This window comes from Colossoma macropomum, unplaced genomic scaffold (assembly GCF_904425465.1).
Source record: "Colossoma macropomum unplaced genomic scaffold, Colossoma_macropomum, whole genome shotgun sequence".
Classification (NCBI taxonomy): domain Eukaryota; kingdom Metazoa; phylum Chordata; class Actinopteri; order Characiformes; family Serrasalmidae; genus Colossoma; species Colossoma macropomum.
In genome coordinates, this window is record NW_023494797.1 from 21,019,270 (window position 1) to 21,039,371 (window position 20,102).

Here is a 20,102-nt window from a genome sequence, read left to right on the forward strand (position 1 = left end):
AACTACAACATCATTTAAACCCGGGAAGCGTTTAATTACAGTGATCCATTATCACGATGCTGGAATTAAAAACACATATTCATCCTTTTCATTTATTGTATCATTGTCAATTTATTGTCTTGCGTCTATTTCTTTTATTTTATTAATGTGTTTTATTTATTTTATCCTTATCTGCTCTGTTACTTGATAAGTTGTTACATTGTAATTTTAATTGTTTATTGATTTAATAGTTTATTGGTACCTTCTTATTATTACATTTTACTTTTATGATTTTTATTATTTAATTATAGCGTTTGATTGATTTTTTTTACTGTACAACTTCTCAATCCCTGATTCCTGTGTTACTCGGCTACATCGTAAATGAGGGTCTCCCTCAGTGTATTCCCAGTTTAAATGAACGTTGATTGATTGATTGATATTATTATTTTTTATTATTGTTGTTATTCTTGTTTTTATTATGCATTTATAATGATGTATTACAATGCGTAATATCGTAATGGTTATACATACAGCTGCTATATAATGCTCTTTATTTATTTATTTATTTATTTATTTATTTATTTATTTACTTGTTTATTATTTCTTTTTGATATATACAAAGACAGACTTCTCAATTTTTATATCATTTTCCTGTTTTATTGCAACAGCAAAGTAATGTGGGTTTTTTTTGTGAAAGGAAATGAAATGAAAACTACGTGTTTCCCAAAAATATTGTGTTTTTGAGATATATCTATATATTTGTGTACACACTAATAAAGAAATTAGACAATACTGAGCAAAATACTACATATAATCAATCAAAACAGGATCATGACACTGATTTTGGCATCAGTGAAGAGCCACAGTTGCAGTTCTACTCGGGATGTATTGCTGGTGTGGTGGCGCCCCCTGCCGGCGGAGCGCAGAACTGACCCATCACGGTCCAGCTGTTTTAAAGTGAACTTTTACCCAGCGGCCTTTGCGCAGGAGGGCGTATAGAGGCTGTCCCTGACGCTCTCCTGTTCAGTTATACTCCAAACTCTGAGTTTAGGCGGTTCGGCTCCGACAGAAGCAGCACTTTGTCTGTGATTGTATCACTACTGACTGTCATCACTGTGCACTGGAGTCAAAGATCAAACCCAGCAGGCACTGCGGCTCTGCCAGCGCACCGACGGTGAAGCAATAAAGTGAAGAAATCAGCTCATCAGACAGGTAAGATCAGCCTGATGACTCAGTTAATCCACACTAAAACACAGCTTTGGGGATCTACAGTGAGAGATGAGGGCTGGTTTTGGGTTTATTAGAGCGCTCTTACCTCACCTTAATCACCCTAATCACCTTAATGACTAAGCAGATATTTAGGGCCTTTTATTTGACTCTGTTTCTGTTTATTATTGTTGTAACTGCTCAGTCTGATCGACTATTGGCTGGAAACTTCAAATAGGCTGTGTAGAACTAAGAGATTCACCCTTTAATGCCCACCAACTACTTTTAGTGTGAACAGTGTGGAGCTACAAAACCTGTTGTGATTGGTCTAAAGTGTGGTATAGTTATTGTTTAGAGTAACATCTGACAGAACCCAATTAAATATTTTGTCTACATAAACTTTTATACTTTTATTTACAATCAATTTTGTATTTTCTACTATTTTTTCAGACCACAAGACTAAATTTAATGGCATTTTTTGGTGATAAACTTACTTATTTCATTTTTTAAAATTGAAATCTCTTCAGATTAGTGCTCAGAGCCCAGAGAGTGTGTGGAAGTATAACATTTTCACACGTCGCTGTTGTCGGAGTGAAACCTCGTATCTCCAAAATGGTAACTTTACAGGAGAAGGAAAAAACCTACTCTACTTTTAATGTAAGTCAATGGAACCAGACGTCATTTTGGGCCGTTTCTTTTGGCCAATTCATGTAAGGTAAAGGGCAACAGACGTTTTCCAATAATGATAAAAACTGAAAAATGGAGGTACAAGGTTTTGTTCCGACAGCAGGGATATGGACATTATATCTACTGCTTATTATACTTATTATAAGCTTTGAAAGACATATTATTATATTTTATTATTCATACATCCTTCACATATTAAAAAATAGCATTAAACACATGACATTTAAACTGTATGTTTTAAGATATCACATGTATTTCTAACACATGCACCTCTGTTTTTCCTCTGTGTGAATCAGGCTGTGTGCTGTAAAAGTTTTCACATGTCGTGAAAACAGAACCTTGTTTATTTGTAGAAAATGGTCAAGTTGAGCCCAAAACAGTTCAGCACCTTCAGTTTCGGTGTTTAGTTTAGCTCCACAAACCGGCTCTGGGCGAATTATCATTCGCCCTGTTGGGTTTTTGTTTACATTTTGCCTGTAATGTTTACTGAAGATCTTTATTTGGCAGCTTCTTACTAGAATTTTGCAGTTCCACCTTAAATGGTGCAGCTGTTACATTCTGGTGCCTGAGGACAGTTTCAGCCTCAGAGTTTTTATGCTGGTGGACGTTGAATGTTCTAAGAAGCTCCAGTGTGGTTCTTTGAATTACACAGTGCTCAAGTAGCACGTAGAACTGCTGCTTTTACATTCATACACTCTTAAAAGAGAAAAAAAGTAAAGACAATGGTTCTGTATAGAACCATGAACATTTAAAAACCCTTTGCATGATTAAAGGGATCTTTACATCGTGAACGTGTTCTTCAGATTGAGGGAAGATTTGCATGAATGTGCCACAGACGGTTCTATATAGATGTTTTTTGAAAAGGGTTCTCTATAGCACCCAAAAGGGTTCTTCTATTGTTACAAGCTTCAAGTCTTAACAACAGAAGAACCCCTTTCAAAAAGGTGTAATATAGAGCCATATACAACACATTCTTCTTCAATCTGAAGCACAATTTAATTATGCAAACAACCCTTTGATCATGCAAAGAGTTCTTTGAGTGTTTCTTTACTATAAAAAACCCCTGAAGCACCATTTTTTAAGTGTGTACTTAAGTCAGATGTTTTTTTTGGAAAGGTACTTTCACTTTTACTTTTACTGCACTTACTGTTTCACTGCTTTAGCAGCACTTTCAGTGTTCTGGATGCTCTAAGTTGTGCTTTTGTATGTACAACCTTTTATATCTGACTCAAAGGTCAAGTCAAAAGGTCACATTTTTTATTAATTTATTCAATTCTATATATTCTGATTCTAAAAGTCATGAGTTTGGTACATGCTAAACATTCAGACAATGAACTGAGGACGAATACAACTGTCCTAAATTAAACAATGTGCATTATGTGATGATATTAGAGTCATTATAATGGTGTAATACACACTTTTAGTGCTGGTGCAAAAACGAAACCCGTGTTACGGTAAACCACAACAAAGGCAGACAGCTTTCTGTTTTGAAGAGAAGTGGAACCTGTAGAGCATTGTGATCTGAATAAGCCCTGAAACCTGTTTTAAACTGCCCATGTGTGATCTAAAGGCCACGCAAGAGCCAACAGGAGTGGCTGGATTACTCCAGACACTGTCTATACATAATAATAATAATAATAATAATGATATTTTATGTTTTTGCAAGAATTACACTTTTACAGGATTATATTTAATGCACAGTTACTGTTTATTTGTTGACTGTGACGTACATGGGGGGGAGGCGGGGGGTAAATGCAAAGTTAAGGCATACGTATCTACATACATGTACATGGCATTGATATGACGTGCATTTTTTTGTGTCCAAGTCCATTATTTTCCCAAAAAATAATTTAATAAATACAAGACATATCAGACGATGCAACAATACCTTTTTTATGTGAAACAATTTTTAGTGCATCCATATAAAATTCATTTTAGTTTCTGTTTGCCACCAGAAGTCTTAAAAAATCCTCCAACCATACATGCTTATTAAGTAAACTATCAAAAAAGGAGAATTTAGTTGTAACGTTTCAAATAAAATAGTTTGACATGGTTTTAGGTTTAAAAGCTTCAAATTAAAAACCATGTTGCAACTATAAGGCAACTTTAAAAGTGCTCAACTCAGTGACTCGATTGACAGCTGGCGCGACTAAAAACACTTATTAGTTATTGAAAAGACTTTTGACTTGCTTTTATGATTGGGGGTCCAGGAAATTGCATCATAAAGAAGACCCCAAGTGACCTTAATGGTGCAGTGCCAAGGTCACAGATTTAGTAAAATGAATGGCTCAGTTTACCATGTCAGGTGTTCTGACCTCAGTAGAACCATAAAAAATGAGGAATTATTATAATAATATTAGTGACAGACTGTGTCTAATTTATTTGAAAAAATGCAAGTATAAACATAAGTTGAAGGAAAAGTTTTCTACTGGTGTCCAAGCAGATGCCTGTTTAATTTGAAATTAGTCTGAAAAGTCAGGTGGCGCAACCATCCAACCATACATGTTCAATTGAATAAACTAACAAAAAGGTAATGTAGTTATATCACATTCTAAATAAAATAGTTTGGCATGGTTGCATGTTTGCATACTTTAAAATAAAAACCATGTTGCAAAATAAAATACGCCAACTTAAACATGCTTAGCTCACTGACTCAGATGTCAGCTGGTGCAACCTAAACCAAAGGACTTTTATTTTGACATGAAAGTTTTTATGAAAGAGTGGCCAGGGAATTGCATCATAAAGAAGACCCCAAGTGACCCTCATGGTGCGGTGCCAAGTTCACAGATTTAGTAAAAGTGTGATGTTTGAGTCGTGGTTAGAACGGCTCAGTTTACCATGTCAGGTGGTCTGACCTCAGGAGAACCAGAGAAAATGTGGAATTATCATAATAATGTTTATTTATTTGAATAAAACATGAGTATAAACTCAAGTTGAAGGACAAAGCTTTCTACGGGTGTCTAAGTAGATGCCTGTTTGATTTAAAATTAGTCTGAAAAGTCAGGCGGCGCAACCAGTCAGTCAGATGGAGCAACCAGACCAGCACAGTTTAATAACTGAAAAAGGCAATTAAAGCTTTGATAACACTCACTATATTTAAGATAGAAATGCTCAGATATGAGACATATGGGTGAGATTTATTCTGCATTGTTTTGTCTCCACGTGTCTCTGCCTGTCTGCTCACCTACACAACAGAGCAGGAAACGTATTGATCGGTTATTGATGAGAGTGTGTTTATCAGCAGGTAGGAGACGTGATGGCTCACCGTGTACAGGACGTCATGCGGCTGTGCTGCGAGGTGTCGGCAAACCAGCAGATGAAAGCAGCAGTAAAGGGTTCTGGGAAGGGAGCGGCCGTGGCAGGGGGAGGAGCCTTTGTGGGCGGCCTTTTAGCCGGACCGGTGGGGATCGCTGCAGGTACATACACTCAGTTCTTTAGCTTTTCACACGGCTAGAGATCATGAGCATTTTCAGTTCTGAGGTTGCCATTAAATTCCATTTTCAGTATTTAATGTCTTCTATATTAATAAAGGTTCTCCAGTAGAACCGTTTGAAGTCCTTGAAGTTCCACACTCTAACAAAACAATACCCAAAAATGACGATCTCTACAAAAAGGCCCAGTCAATTAGCGTGAGTGTGTCCATAACACAAGCCCCGCCCCTACCTGCCCACTTTACTCTAATAGGTTGCTTGTTTTAACCTCTTGTTCTCCTGGGTATATTTTAGTTTTTCCATCTGAATTTTCATGACCAAATTGTAAGGCAAATTATTCAGTAACTGCATGAAATAAATGCAAATTTTTATTTTATTTTATTTATTTATTTATTTATTTTGTAAAAGCTCCCCTCAAATTAACAGAATGTGTTTTATGATCACACATATCGCTATATGCTTACAATTTACTGCTGAAAGCCAAAAATCTTAGACGCTCTTTGTATTATTTTATAAAAATAATTCTTACAGAGCAGATCACTGAAGAGACGCCGTCTGTTTATAGTTTATAGCCCAGATTTGTGGAAAAATGGGTCGACTTTCAGTAGAACAAAAAAAATACTGAGTTCAGCTTCTTTTATTATAAGGGTTTAAAATTACATCACCCATCTATTTGACTGGAAAGAAGACAGTTACAGCTCTTATACGACCCCCACCTTTAGAATGTAGCTTATGAAATATGAAAAGTATGAAGAATATAACAAAGTATGTTTTGGAACCACCGGTGGTCCCAAGGAGTTTAAGAGTGTTTTACACCAGGGGTCGACCGATTATCTGCCCAATTTTTTCCGATTATTGGAATTGGCATTTGAACTTGCTTCCTTGCCAGTGAAAGTATTTTTTATTATGTATGCGCATGTAGTTAATAACCAGTGTCCCACCCACAGTGTTACTGGACTGTAAACCACATGTTCTGTAAATCCAGTCAAACGTGCTTTTCGGTTTATTGAGAGACACGGAGGGAATGAAGAAGTGCCTGCTTCACTTCTGCAGCGAAAAGAAAAGGAACATGTTGGGGTTTAACAGAGTTGCCAGCCAAAATCTCAGAGCACTTGGTCATATAATTTCACTCTCACTTTCATTTTATTTCAAAATAAGAGATTTTTTGTTATGCAGTAACACCAGTGACACAACTCCTGGGAACCACAACTTTCATTATATATTCTATAACATTTATTTGTCATTTGTTTTTTGTTTTTGTCTTGTTTTGAAAAATGTGTTTTTTTTTTCTTCAAAATATGGCCTCAGCCTTCACACGTGACTGTGGGGACGAGCTCTTCTGTGGTGCTTGGAATTCTAGATAATTGATTAAAATACCAATATTGCTAAATTGAGGCTCAAGAAGGTGTAATTGTTCAAATAAATTTAAAATACAAATAAATTGTAACTCTAATATGTTTTTTAAGTGTAATATATCTGTAAATGCCAGGGACACAAAAATGGACATTTCTGCACATTGACCCTCATGTACTCTCGTTGTTGTTGCTTTTTACAAAGTAATGACGGTTTTTACTGCATGATTGCTCAGATGTTTACTGTAGTATTTTTACTGTAACAGGCCTGGGTTGGCCTAAGATAACACAAGAGTCATATTAGCTCATGGCTGGTCTGTTATCTTAGGCCTAACACATTAGCTTGTGGCTAGCGTCTAAGCCTTGGGGCTAATGTATCATCTAACAGCCAGCATAATGTACTACAGCCATTCGTTAACATGAGCCCTAAGTCTCACACAAAGTGTGAGCTAATTTGTTAGCGCTGAGGTACGCACGAGTTACAAGCATATATGTTAGGCTTGTGCCATAGATATACATACCCAGATGCCGCGTTGTCTGTTATTCTCTATCTGAGGCGATATGTCTACGCGTCCGCCATGTTGGAGAGGTCAAGATCCGCTTGTGAACAGATTCACTTGTGTTGAGAGACGAAGAGCCTCAGGATTAAATCAGCCACAATTTCCTTATTACTCAACCGATTTTCACCAAATCTGTTTTGTTATAATCCTCAGACACAGATTAATCTAGACTGCACGGATTGTGATAATTAGCTGTCCTGGCCAGCAGGAAAGTATTCAGTCTGAACCTGGCGTTAAAAACCGAGTTTAGCGTGAGAAACACAATCAGACACATCAGCAAATCCATCAATGTGTGAATCACTTCTAATCTTAATACACAGAAAAATAAAATAAACCCCCCAAAACACAGTAAGAAGGACGAAGCTAAAGTTGGTTTCCTATTCGCCAGCGTCTTGTTCAAGTTTTCCCGTTCCACCTTAAATGGTGCAGCCGTCATTTTCTGGTGCGTGAAGCTGCACCATTTAAGGTGGAGCGGAAAATTCGAACATGAAGCTGGCAAATAAGAAGCCAACTTCAGGTTCTTGTAAGAAGGTTCTAACATTAATCTATTATGAATATCTACACAGATTAAGGAACGCTATAACTTACCCAGCTACAAAGCTTTAACCATCACTGTAAATAAATAACTACTACATAGTTAAGATCCTGAATAGACTATTAAATGAAATGAGCTTAATATAAAACCAGAGGAAAAACAATCACATCAACAGGTTCTCTGTGCCTCATTAACCACACGGCCATATCTACACAAACACCACACAGACAATACGCATCACACAGACATGAGTGTGGGTCACTGCGTTCCCTCCGTTATATAATCCTATCCCACTTTCTGAGTCTGATATTCCTGAAATAGTGTAATTTTGGACAGTATCTTTCTTAAACTGCTGCTCTGTAATGGTACTGAATGCAGTCCAGCAGCGATGTTGACCATCCTAAAATGGCGGCGCCGTTGACGTGCCCGGCTGGACCCAATGCGGCTTCTAGGTATGTATATCTGTGGGCTTGTGCTAACGTGCTATCCATGAACTACGTTAGCCCCATGCTAACTGTTCAGAAGCTAACATGTTAGGCATGATACAGTGAGTCTTTGCAGTGCTTTAGGATGTTGAATGATGTCTCGGTTACACTTCAACATGTAGGCACTAAAAATACTCATAATAAAGTGTTTCCAAAATTTATAACCATGTTTACAAAGTGTATCATACAAATCGGAGCCACTTTGTTTAAATGTATTTGACTCTTACTGAAATATTTTACAGGTTGAATCTCAAAATGAAACAAAAAATCTACAATCAGAGTGGAAACTTTGTCAGAATGGTGAAGTCATTTGTTACTGTTATGATCATTTAACACTTCAGTGATAAAGTCTATGTAAATTAGCAAAAGATTTGCATAGAAAACATTTGCATAGACCTGATAACTGATACTGCTGTTATGTCTGTGCAAAGGTCCACTATGACGTCCAAAATGCATACAGTGGGGAAGACATAAACATTCCTATAACTATCTTTTGTAGAAAACTACAGTCACCTCAGACCTTTCGTCGCGTCTGTGGACAAGAATTTAAGAAGTTTAGGCCTGCAGAACATTCCAGGAATAAGAAGTTGGGTCATTCTACAGAAACGTCCACTTTTCTATCTCTCCATAGGAGTCACTGGTGTTACTGATCCTCATTGGTGTTACACATAATAAAGGGAACACCAGAGACATTTTAATGAAAAACGCATTTTACTAAACGGCTGCTACAGAGCATCAAAGTGACTTCAGCTAAAAGCTCCATATGAAATCATGAGCTAAACGAGAAAATCTCTGATAACTGAAAGACACAGTGGACTCACCATGAGCTTTTCTTCATAGATCCTCAGAAAACAGGTAAAAGGAAGTCGAGTGATGTCATCAGTGTGACTTGTATTTCAAAATAAGAGAGTTTTTGTTACGCGGTAACACCAGTGACACGACTCCTGGGGAACTTTCATTATATATTTTATAATATTTATTTAGCGTTTGTTTTCTTTGTCATTTAATTTATATATTCCATAGTCATGTACAGATTATTGTAGTTAAAATTGCAGAAAAATTTTTTTTCTTCAAAATGTGGCCTCAGCCTTCGCACATGACTGTGAGGACAAGCTCTTCTGTGGCGCTTGGAATTCTGTATAATTGATTTAAAAACTAATTTGCTAAAATAATGGCTAAAGAAGGTCTAACTGATAAAATAACTTATGTTTTATTTGAAAATGTAAAAAAATTGTAACCCTAACATGTTTTAAGTGTAATAAATCTGTAAACGCTGTTTAGCACAGTACACTTTCACCAAATAATGAATTTTAGTTACTACTTCCTAATAATGATCATTGTAAAATAAACTAACAGAAAGTATATAAACGGCTCGTGTGTGGCTATATTATCATTCTGGACCGAAATCAGCCTGAAATGAATGGAGAACTTTTATCATTTGGAACAGAATTTTGTTTGTGTGAACAGCAGATGGCGCTGTGGTAACATGTTTTGCTCTGTAGAAACTGTAGAGCTTAAAGTCAACCTGAAATCCTTGAAATCCTTTTTTATCTGGTTAGTTTGTCTTACAAGTCATATTAATCATATTATATCATATAAAATATTAAATTCTTGTAATTTACTGTAATCTGTACTGTAAAGAATTAACCAGTAATGATGTTGTGCTTCACCTCTCACTCTGACCACCTGCACCACTCAGCTAGCTCAGAGGTGGTGTTGCCAGATTGGGCAGTTTACTGCCAAGCTGGGATTTTTGGTTGGTTTGGACAGAGACAGAATTTGATTTTTCATAGTTTTGGCAGGTTTTTAAAAAATATTGCTAACACACTAGCTGTGAGGTAATGTGAGTGCTCCAAGCCAGTGCGTGGGCCACAAGCTAACATGTTAGCCCCAAGCCTACACACTAACCTTGAGTTAACGTTAGCCCCAGGCTAACACAAAGTAATGTGTTAGGCTTGAGCTAACGTGCTAGCTGTGCATTAATATTGGCACCAAGTTTACACACCCCAGTTAGCAAAATTTGTCTGGCCCACTTGTGGCCCACATCCTTGGTTTGTTCTGGCCCAGGATACAGCTGGGTCCTCGGCCCAGATCTGGCCCACACACTGTAAAGTGTGTAGAGCTAAAGGAAATGGCCCAAATCTGGCCCCAATTAGGCCCAACTACACTGTTGGTCCACAACATTCACGCCAGAATTGTCCCACAAATGTAGACACAAGGCAAAACGGTATGAAGCTGTCCAGGATCTGGCCCTGTTCTGGCCCAGCATACCTAACATCTACCTGGCAGTCAACCAACACTCACACAGGAAAGCCAGAATCGGCCCAAAACTGTCTGCTATTTGGGACAGAACAGGATGAGCTAATGTGTTAACCCTGAGGTAACCACTAGCCTCAAGCTAATATATTAGCCTTAATTCTTTGTTACAGAAGAAAAAAAACGCAAAAGATCGATAGTGCTAACTATCACAACCTATATAGCCTTGAGCTGATGCGCTATAGCCATTCGTTAACATCAGCCCTAAATTCACACACTAGCTAATGTGAGCTAATTTGTTAGCGCTGGGGTACGCACTAGCTACAAGCATATATGTTAGGCTTATGCCATAGATATACATACATAACACGCTAGCCACAAGCTTCTATGTTAGCCCCTTGCTAACACACTAGCTGTGAGGTAATGTGAGTGCTCCAAGCCAGTGCGTGGGCCACAAGCTAACATGTTAGCCCCAAGCTTACACACTAGCCATGAGTTAATGTTAGCCCTAGTCTAACACAAAGCATGTGTTAGGCTTGAGCTAACATGCTAGCTGTGCATTAATATGGGCCCCACGTTAACACACAGAACATGATGAGCTAATGTGTTAGCCCTGAGGTAACCACTAGCCTCAAGCTAATATGTTACTGAATTCTTTGTTACAGATAAATACGCAAAAGACTGACAGTGCTAACTATCGCAACGTGTATAGTTATCTAAAAGTTTTGGAAAGAAAGACCTCAGCGGTTCGTGTACACATTACAAAGCATGTTTTTACTTTTCTGCCGATGTTTGTTTGCTAACTCGTACCACAGTTATCGAGATATCGACTCTGTTCCAACTCCAGAATTCGGTCTGATTGGGATGATAATGTGCTTGTATATAGGTTTTTAAACGGATGCGTGTTTTTCGCACAATCATCGTTAAATGACAATTTTTTCCTTTAGGAATGAATGAGGTGTAAAGGTTTGTCATGTTGATATAAGTCTGTTAGCAACACCCTATTAACCATGTACAGAAACATAGCAACCACCTTGCAACACCCTAACAACCGCCTGAGATATCATAGCAACCACTTAGCAACACCTTTGCAACCACCTGGGATACCCTAGCAACCGCCTAAAATACCATAGTAACCGTTCAACAACACCTTAGCGACTGCCAGGGATCGACAGAGCTGTCACTCTGCATTTTCTTCAGGAAATGCATTTTTCTTTTTTTTCTTTTTTTTTATTGATATCATTGTTTAATTAAATGCTGACTGAAATGCTGATCGTCTGTTATTGATATTATTTGATACTTTTAGGCAGTTTTAATTATTTTTAGCAGGTTTTTTTCTTTCGTAAAATTGTAGAACCATTTTTTTGGATCTGCCCAGAGATCCTCCCTGATAAATGTCACAATATGAAAGTGAATTACATAGAACACATAAGATTCATACTCTATTAATATTGAAAGTCTGTATCTTGCATTGTTGTTGTTGTTGTGTTGTCCTTTACAAGAACTGAAACATACATGTTATGTATTTTATGTAAATGTAAGATATGAAGCTTGTATGAACATATTATGGCCTTTATAACAAGTTTGGTGTCTGAAGTTTATTTCTTAAGTGTTAGCACTGAAGTTATGAGGCTAATGTTTCTAACAAGTTATGGAGGCTTATACCTCACAGATTAGCATGATGCTAACTGCCTAAATCACTACACAAGACATGTTGACACTAAATGACACTCTTATATACACCGATCAGGCATAACATTATGACCACCTCCTTGTTTCTACGCTCATTGTCCATTTTATCAGCTCCACTTACTATATAGGTGCACTTTGTAGTTCTACAGTTACAGACTGTAGTCCATCTGTTTCTCTGATACTTTGTTAGCCCCCTTTTACCCTGTTCTTCAGTGGTCAGGACCCCCATGGACCCTCACAGAGCAGGTACTATTTGGGTGGTGGATCATTCTCAGCACTGCAGTAACACTGACGTGGTGGTGGTGTGTTAGTGTGTGTTGTGCTGGTCTGAGTGGATCAGACACAGCAGTGCTGCTGTAGTTTTTAAACACTGTGTCCACTCACTGTCCACTCTATTAGACACTCCTACCTTGTTGGTCCACCTTGTAAATGTAAAGTCAGAGACGATAGCTCGTCTGCTGCTGCACAGTTTGTGTTGGTCATCCTCTAGTCCTTCATCAGTGGTCACAGGATGCTGCCCACAGGACGCTGTTGGCGAATATGTTTGGTTGGTGGACTATTCTCAGTCCAGCAGTGACACTGAGGTGTTAAAAAACTCCAGCAGCACTGCTGTGTCTGATCCACTCAGACCAGCACAACACACACTAACACACCACCACCACGTCAGTGTTACTGCAGTGCTGAGAATGATCCACCACCCAAATAGTACCTGCTCTGTGAGGGTCCATGGGGGTCCTGACCACTGAAGAACAGGGTAAAAGGGGGCTAACAAAGTATCAGAGAAACAGATGGACTACAGTCTGTAACTGTAGAACTACAAAGTGCACCTATATAGTAAGTGGAGCTGATAAAATGGACGATAAGCGTAGAAACAAGGAGGTGGTCAGAATGTTATGTCTGATCGGTGTATAAACCTGGACTAAAGTACAGACAAAATCCAGGCTTGGAGGCGGCTGTGCTTTAGCTATGCTGATGTACTTCAGTCCATGTTTATAGATAACAGCATTTCATGAAGTATCAGAAACCAAATCATTCTAACTATTCGAGATACTGAACACCCCCACATGGTTTGAGACAGCCGATATTACTTATTACCCTCATATTAGCCCTGGGACAGTAGTTACATTTGGGTTTTTTTGGCTTTAAAGCAGTCTGTTTTTTCCTGGTCTGTACAGGTGGAGCTCTGGGAGGCCTGCTGGGATGCTGGATGACCAGCGGTCAGTTTAAACCAGTTCCTCAGATCATCATGGAGCTCCCGCCTCAGCAGCAGCAGAAACTCTACTCCGACGTTATGGCGATTTTGGGCACACTGGACTGGGTAGATGCCGTCCAGCTGGTCACGCTGGTGATGGGAAATACGACAATGCAGCAGCAGGTTGCAGCCGCCGTCCTCAGCTACGTCACCAAAGAGCTGAGGGCAGAGGTGCGCTACGGAGACTGACCACCAGGGGGAGACAGTAAATCAGGAAAACTAGTTAGTTTAAAGATTGGAAACACACTGCTTCATATCTGAGCCTGGTGCCTTACTGGTTTATTTATATTAGTTATTTAAACCTGTATTTTAGAATCTGACCGATGAAGGGGTTAAAAAGGATCTTAAAGCGGCACTTTGACCAAAATCTAATTTTTACCCGAATGTAGTTGAGCCAGCCGAGACATGTTTGATGCTTCTTTAGTTTTAGCATTGGAGCTACGAGACTAATGTAGCTAACAGGGGATGGAAGCTTGTACCCCATCAGTGAGCATTAATGCCTAAATTGCCACACTGCGTGGAGATGTTCAGTAATCTATTCAAACACTGGAATATGTGGTTTCTGACACTGTATGACTCACTGTTATCTATAAACATGGGCTAAAGTACATTAACATAGCTAAACACAGTTTAGACAGAATTTTGTCTGTACTTTCGTCTATTTTAATACGTTTGGGTGAGGAGAAAATTCTTGGAATTAGCTTTTTGGTTGAATTGTCGCTTTGAAGTTCTGAAATATGTCATGTAGTACAAGCTGACCACTTTAGGTTTTTAGAATAAATTAGACAGATTTTGTAGTGACAGCAATAGATGTTTTGCACTGACGTATACAAGAAAAGTCTTTTTTATTTGAATGCAATCTTTTTAAAACATGGTCTAATATGAAGTACAGTGTACTTTTCATTATTACATCATATGTGAAAATAGTGAAACTGATTTGTATGAGAATATCATGTTGGTACCTGAATTTGTTTAATAAATGATCATGTTATTAAATGTCTTTTTCATTCATATTCCAGCTGTATACTGTATAGAAATATAAAACAAAAGAATTTTGTGTTTAAATTAAATTCAGAATATTGGAAAAAAATCGGATTGGTTTTTAGTGATAAAATGTGGTGTTATACTTTGTATGAACATCATTTGGATTTTTAATATTATTTTCAATGGTAAAATAAATGATTAAAACTCATTTTTAACCATAGATTTGATTGGGTTTGTGCTCAAAGCACAAATAAGAACTGTAACATTTCAGATATGGACATTAAAGAAGCACAGTGGCTAAAGTGAACCATGTAACCATCTTACAGCAGAGCTGTAGTGACTCTAGAGGGTGATTTTCCAGCGTAAAGACTAAGAAACCCCCCCGATGATGTTTCTTGAATCTGGGAGGAACATTAAAAAAACTCCCACTAAAGCAGAAGGAAACCAGCTGGCACAGTGTGTGAAATGCTAGTAAAACAGAAAACAGTGATTAGTAAATCCTGTAATAATTTAAAAACGACACAAAAACAATATTTAATGTTTTGCTGTAGGAGCTTTGTGTTTTTTGTAAACATATGTTCATTCCAAATTTGAGACCTGCACGAGGTTCCAAAAAAGTCAGAAGAAGAGCATGTTTACCACTGAGTTACATCACCTTTCCTTTTAACTGCACTTAATAATCTGATTACGCAGCCATGCTGTTGTAACACACGCTGAATGTTTCTTGGTATCATCATGTTGACATGACGCCAGACAGCACAACAAAACAATATACATGATTTAATTGGTAACAGTCTGGTCCTTTTCCTCCTTGGCCTAGAGAACACAATGTCCATCATTCCCATAAACAATCTGAAAGGTGGACTCGTCAGACCACAATGCACGTTTCCACTGAGCATCAGTCCATTTCAGATGAGCTCGAGCCCAGAGAAGTCGGTGGTGTTTCTGGACATTGTTGATATATGACTTCCACTGTGCAGAGTACAGGCTTAACCTGCATTTGAGGATGCGGTGATGAATGGTGTTCATCAAAGTATTCCTGAGCCCATGTTGAGATCTTGGTTATAGTCACTGAGTTGTGGTTTTTTAGCTTTTCCTTTACACACAGAAATTTCTTGGGATTTTCTGAATGTGTTGTTGATATCATGCACTGGAAAGGGTGGAATATCTAAAATACTTGCAATTCCTCGCTGAGGAATGTTGTTCTTAAACTGCTGGATAATTTTTTGGCAAAGTGGCCTTGACCCAGCCTCGCTCATGAAGGACTCGGCCTTTCCTGGCTGCCCCTTTTATATCCAAACATGACAGCTTCACCTGCTTAAGATGTTTTTTCGTATATTTCACAATGTTCCTCGTCCTAAATTGCTTTAAATTGTTCCTCCACATTCCAAAACAGGAATGTTTTGGAATGTGTTACAGGTATCAGAATAAGTTGTTAAGTTGCTAATATAAAACAATAAACATCTTGTCTTTGAGCTGCTTTTCTTTAAATCACTGCTTTCGCTTTTCATTTTTATTTCACATACTGTCTCAACTTTATCGGAAGTGGAAGTAAAGCAGGGGAGGAAATTGTCAAATATCACATTTATCTAGTAGCTTATCGCGAAAACCACAGGGATTCCCAGCGGCTGTGTGACGCATTTGCGTAATGCATGCTGGGTATTATAGTAAGAGAAGCTTGATGAATGAAGGTATGAAAAGGATGTAAAATGGTGAGTTCTGTTAAACTGATGAGGCTGAAGGACATAACTGCGCTACAGAATACGGCATATTAACACACTGAAGTCTTATTTTAGGACGGAACGCCCATTTCATGGGTTTAGCCCCTGTCAAGTGGGGCTAAACGTCACTGGTTTGGGTCACATATTCACTGCCAGCACTTTCACATTGTGAATTCTTGTATCAGAGAGATTTCACAGTAAATGTGGAAATGATTGAGTCATGTTATCAGCAGTACTCATCTGCCGTCAGGTCCTCTTGCTCACGCTCTGCTCTGTACTGATTTCGGTGGTTAGTAGTGAGCTGGCATGTGGTTTCCTCAGATGACACGAGGTATCAGAGGCAGCCCACTGACACGGCATGATAAAGACCCTTTTATGAGAAACAGAAACCACAACATGGAAAAACACTATCTAGAGCTTTAATGTTTGTCAGAGTGGATTTAATATAAAAGGCAGTGGTTGACGTAAAGGTGGGCGACATGGAAACATAAGAGCACTGTACTCATCATGAAACTTACACGATACATATGATATTCATACTGATATGATACTTTTCCTGAAGGTTGCGTTTAAAAGGCCCATATCGTAGAAAACCAAATTTCTCTCACTTATTTGAAGTAAACGAGTTTTGAGTGGTATATAAATTATTCAAATTTCAAAAAACTCTGTTCACTCCGCCGAGCCATATGACAAACTATACTGCTAAAACACCATGTTTAGGATTCATTGTGCCTTTGATGTCGCCAGCATATTTACGTTTATCCAACTATTCAAGCTTACAGTTTAGCCCCGCCCATTCAGCCTACAGCAGTTTATTCCTGCCCATTCAGTCTACAGCAGTTTAGCCCCGCCCATTCAGCCTACTGCAGTTTATCCCTGCCCATTCAGTCTACAGCAGTTTAGCCCCGCCCATTCAGCCTACTGCAGTTTATCCCTGCCCATTCAGTCTACAGCAGTTTAGCTCCGCCCATTCAGCCTACATGATGTTAGCTCCACCCATTCACACTAAAGTTCAAAGGGTGGCTCTGTTCGGGGAAACTTACATGAGTTGCCTGCAGCATATTTTCTGTGCAACGTGACAATTATGCAAAGTAATCCAAGAACCGCCCAATAAACCATCTACTGTTTTATTTTCTTGATTACTGATCTGGAGAAATCAGTCGTTTGATAGTATGTCATCATGCGTTATCGCCGTTTTGATTGGCTGTTTCATGAAACTTGTTCCAAGAAGTTGATATGCTGCAAATGTTGTGGCTGAGTTTCAAATGAGTTGAGGGGCTCTTTAGATTATGCAACTCAAGTGCAACTTAGTTCCATCTAGATTTCAAGCAACTAAAGTTGCCGTGTGAAGCCGTCATAGGCAGTGTTTCAACCCGGACTGCTTTCTGAATGAGGCACAGTACAGGACATCCAATCAGAACAGAGCTCGTTTGCATATATACGTCTTAAAGGAACAGTAACAGAAGCAGCCTGTTTAATCGTAAGGGATGAAGAGAGATGATAAAAACCTCTTTTTAAATAAAACAACATTGTTTAAGTGTAACTTATGAAAAATGTATGGATTGTTTAAAGAAGACTGAAAAACAAAAATACAATATTTGCATTTGATGTATAAAAAGAAGGAACAGGAGGAAAAATGAAAGAAGTTTTGCAAGTAAGTGAATAAAATAAGATGATGTAACAGTCTGTCATCTAATCAGCTACTCTGTTACTGTACAGTTCATACAGTTACTGTACGCTGGTTGTCACTGTTGTTGTCTACAGACTCTAAAATGGATCTAAATGTGTATTCATGATCCACACAGATGTTCTAGAAGTGCATCATATACTCAGAAAAGAGTGCTGTGAAGAACCGGTGGGTTTTCTTAATTTCTTTTTAATGTGAGAATAAATTTTTACTCTTGTGAAATTCTTTTTTTTTGTGGTAATTCAATATTAACAATCAAAAATAAAAATTCTAATAAAATTAAACTAAAAATAAATTCCAATAGTTATGTTTAAAGGTTTCTATTCTCTTCTCTGTGTTTACAGCTTTTTATTCTTATCGGTATGAATGCTTTTGCACTGTAATCAATACAAAATCAAAACAAATATGTAATAATTATCATGAGAAAAGCCAGAAAAGCATATTGTGATTGAATTTATCATGATAACAATAACGTTGTGTTGTCCACCTCTGGGTTGACCAGTGGTCAGCATGTGAAAGCTGTGGTCTGGTGATATTCTGGTACGTTGTGTACTGAGAGTAAACGTGTTTACAGAGTGTTTACAGAAATGCAGGGCTGTCTGTAATGCGGGAGTGTTTCTGTTTCTCTGTAAGACTTTTTGTTCTTTTTTCTCACGTCGTTTATCACATCACCTCATTCAAACATCAGAGCGGTCACTTCCTTCCTCAGTACGTGTACATGTGCATCACTGTGTACAGAGGACTGTAAATACAGCAGTGAGCAATTTACACTGAACTTCAACTATGAAAGGCTTTATCAGTTTTATAATTGATTAAATCTAAAATTTACATGTAACTAGTATAAATTATTCATACAACAAAGTATAAAGTATCAACTACAAATTATTCAGTATTTGCTACAAATTATTCAGTATCTACTATGAATTATTGAGTGTCTATTATGGATTATTCAGTATGTTCTATGAATTAATTAGTATCTACTATAAATTATTCTGTATCTATCATGCATTATTCAGTATCTACTATAAATTATTCAGTATTTACTATGCATTATTCAGTATCTACTATGAATTATTGAGTGTCTATTATGGATTATTCAGTATGTTCTATGAATTAATTAGTATCTACTATAAATTATTCTGTATCTATCATGCATTATTCAGTATCTACTATAAATTATTCAGTATATACTATGAATTATTCAGTATGTACTATAAATTATTCAGTATCAACTGTGAATTATTCAGTATCTACTGTAAATTCTTCAGTATCTACTGTAAATTATTAAGTATATACTATAAATTGTTCAGTATCTACTATCAACTATTTGGTATACACTACAAATTATTCAATATCTACTATGAACTATTCAGTATCTACAATTAATTATGTACTATATACTATGAATTATTAAACATCTACTATGAATTATTAAGCATCTACTACGAATTATTTACTAAATACTTTGAATTTTCAAGCATCTACTATGAATTATACAGTATTTACTATGCATTGTTTAGGATCTAGTATAATTGAGTTTGAGTTTAACAGGATAGTTAGTAGTTTTTATATCAATATATAAATAATTTCTTCTTATTGTTTGTCATAGTACTAATGGTGTTCATGACGCTGTGAAGCTGTTAAGAAAAGGTAACAATGTGGAGAAGACAGTGTTGTCTCGTTATCTGGTCGGTTAAAGGTCAAAGCTTCTGGATAAACCTGCTCACACAGAAGTTGACCTGCAGGACAGTCGTAAACACACAGACATGACGTCACACCCTGATGTGATGTGCTCAGCTTTCTTGTGACACAAACGCCATCCTGCTTCTGTGAGCTTTATCAGGTCTCAGTGAGCAGAGGCTGAACACGAGAACATCCTAAAAGCCTGTAAGAAAACACTGAAAAAGGCGGAACATTTTTAGTGTAATTTCCATATTTAACGGACATTTCATTAATTAATTAATTCATTCATTCATCCATTCAGTGGACAGTGTAATCATATGTAATGAACAGACAGTTCTTGTTTTGACAGGGAAATCATTCATCAAAAAAAATAAAAATTCTTGGGGTGTCCCACAGGGTTCAGTTCTAGGGCCTTTGTTGTTCTCTTTGTACATGTTACCCCTCAGTGATGTCAGTAGGAAACATGACATCAATTTTCCTAGCTACGATGGCACACAACTATACATTTCCATTCCTTCTAATGATCGAGAGATCATCCTGTAGACAGGCTGACCAGCTGTGTGTCAGATATTTCTCACAAAATTTCCTCAAC

General features: G+C 37.6%; 1 protein-coding gene across 2 annotated transcripts; it reads left to right on the top strand.

The window, feature by feature from the left end:
* Nucleotides 1-967: 967 nt before the first annotated feature.
* LOC118817652 (protein C19orf12 homolog) lies at nt 968-14,431 on the top strand. 2 transcript variants are annotated; one of them, XM_036584494.1, is made up of 3 exons: nt 968-1,191; nt 5,114-5,288; nt 13,359-14,431. In XM_036584494.1, the coding sequence occupies exons 2-3, from the start codon at nt 5,129-5,131 to the stop codon at nt 13,622-13,624; spliced, it is 426 nt and encodes a 141-aa protein (XP_036440387.1). In that variant the 5' UTR covers nt 968-1,191; nt 5,114-5,128; the 3' UTR covers nt 13,625-14,431. The 2 variants fall into 2 exon arrangements, with proteins under 2 accessions (XP_036440387.1, XP_036440386.1); XM_036584493.1 differs by having other exon boundaries at nt 5,117-5,288.
* Nucleotides 14,432-20,102: the final 5,671 nt, after the last annotated feature.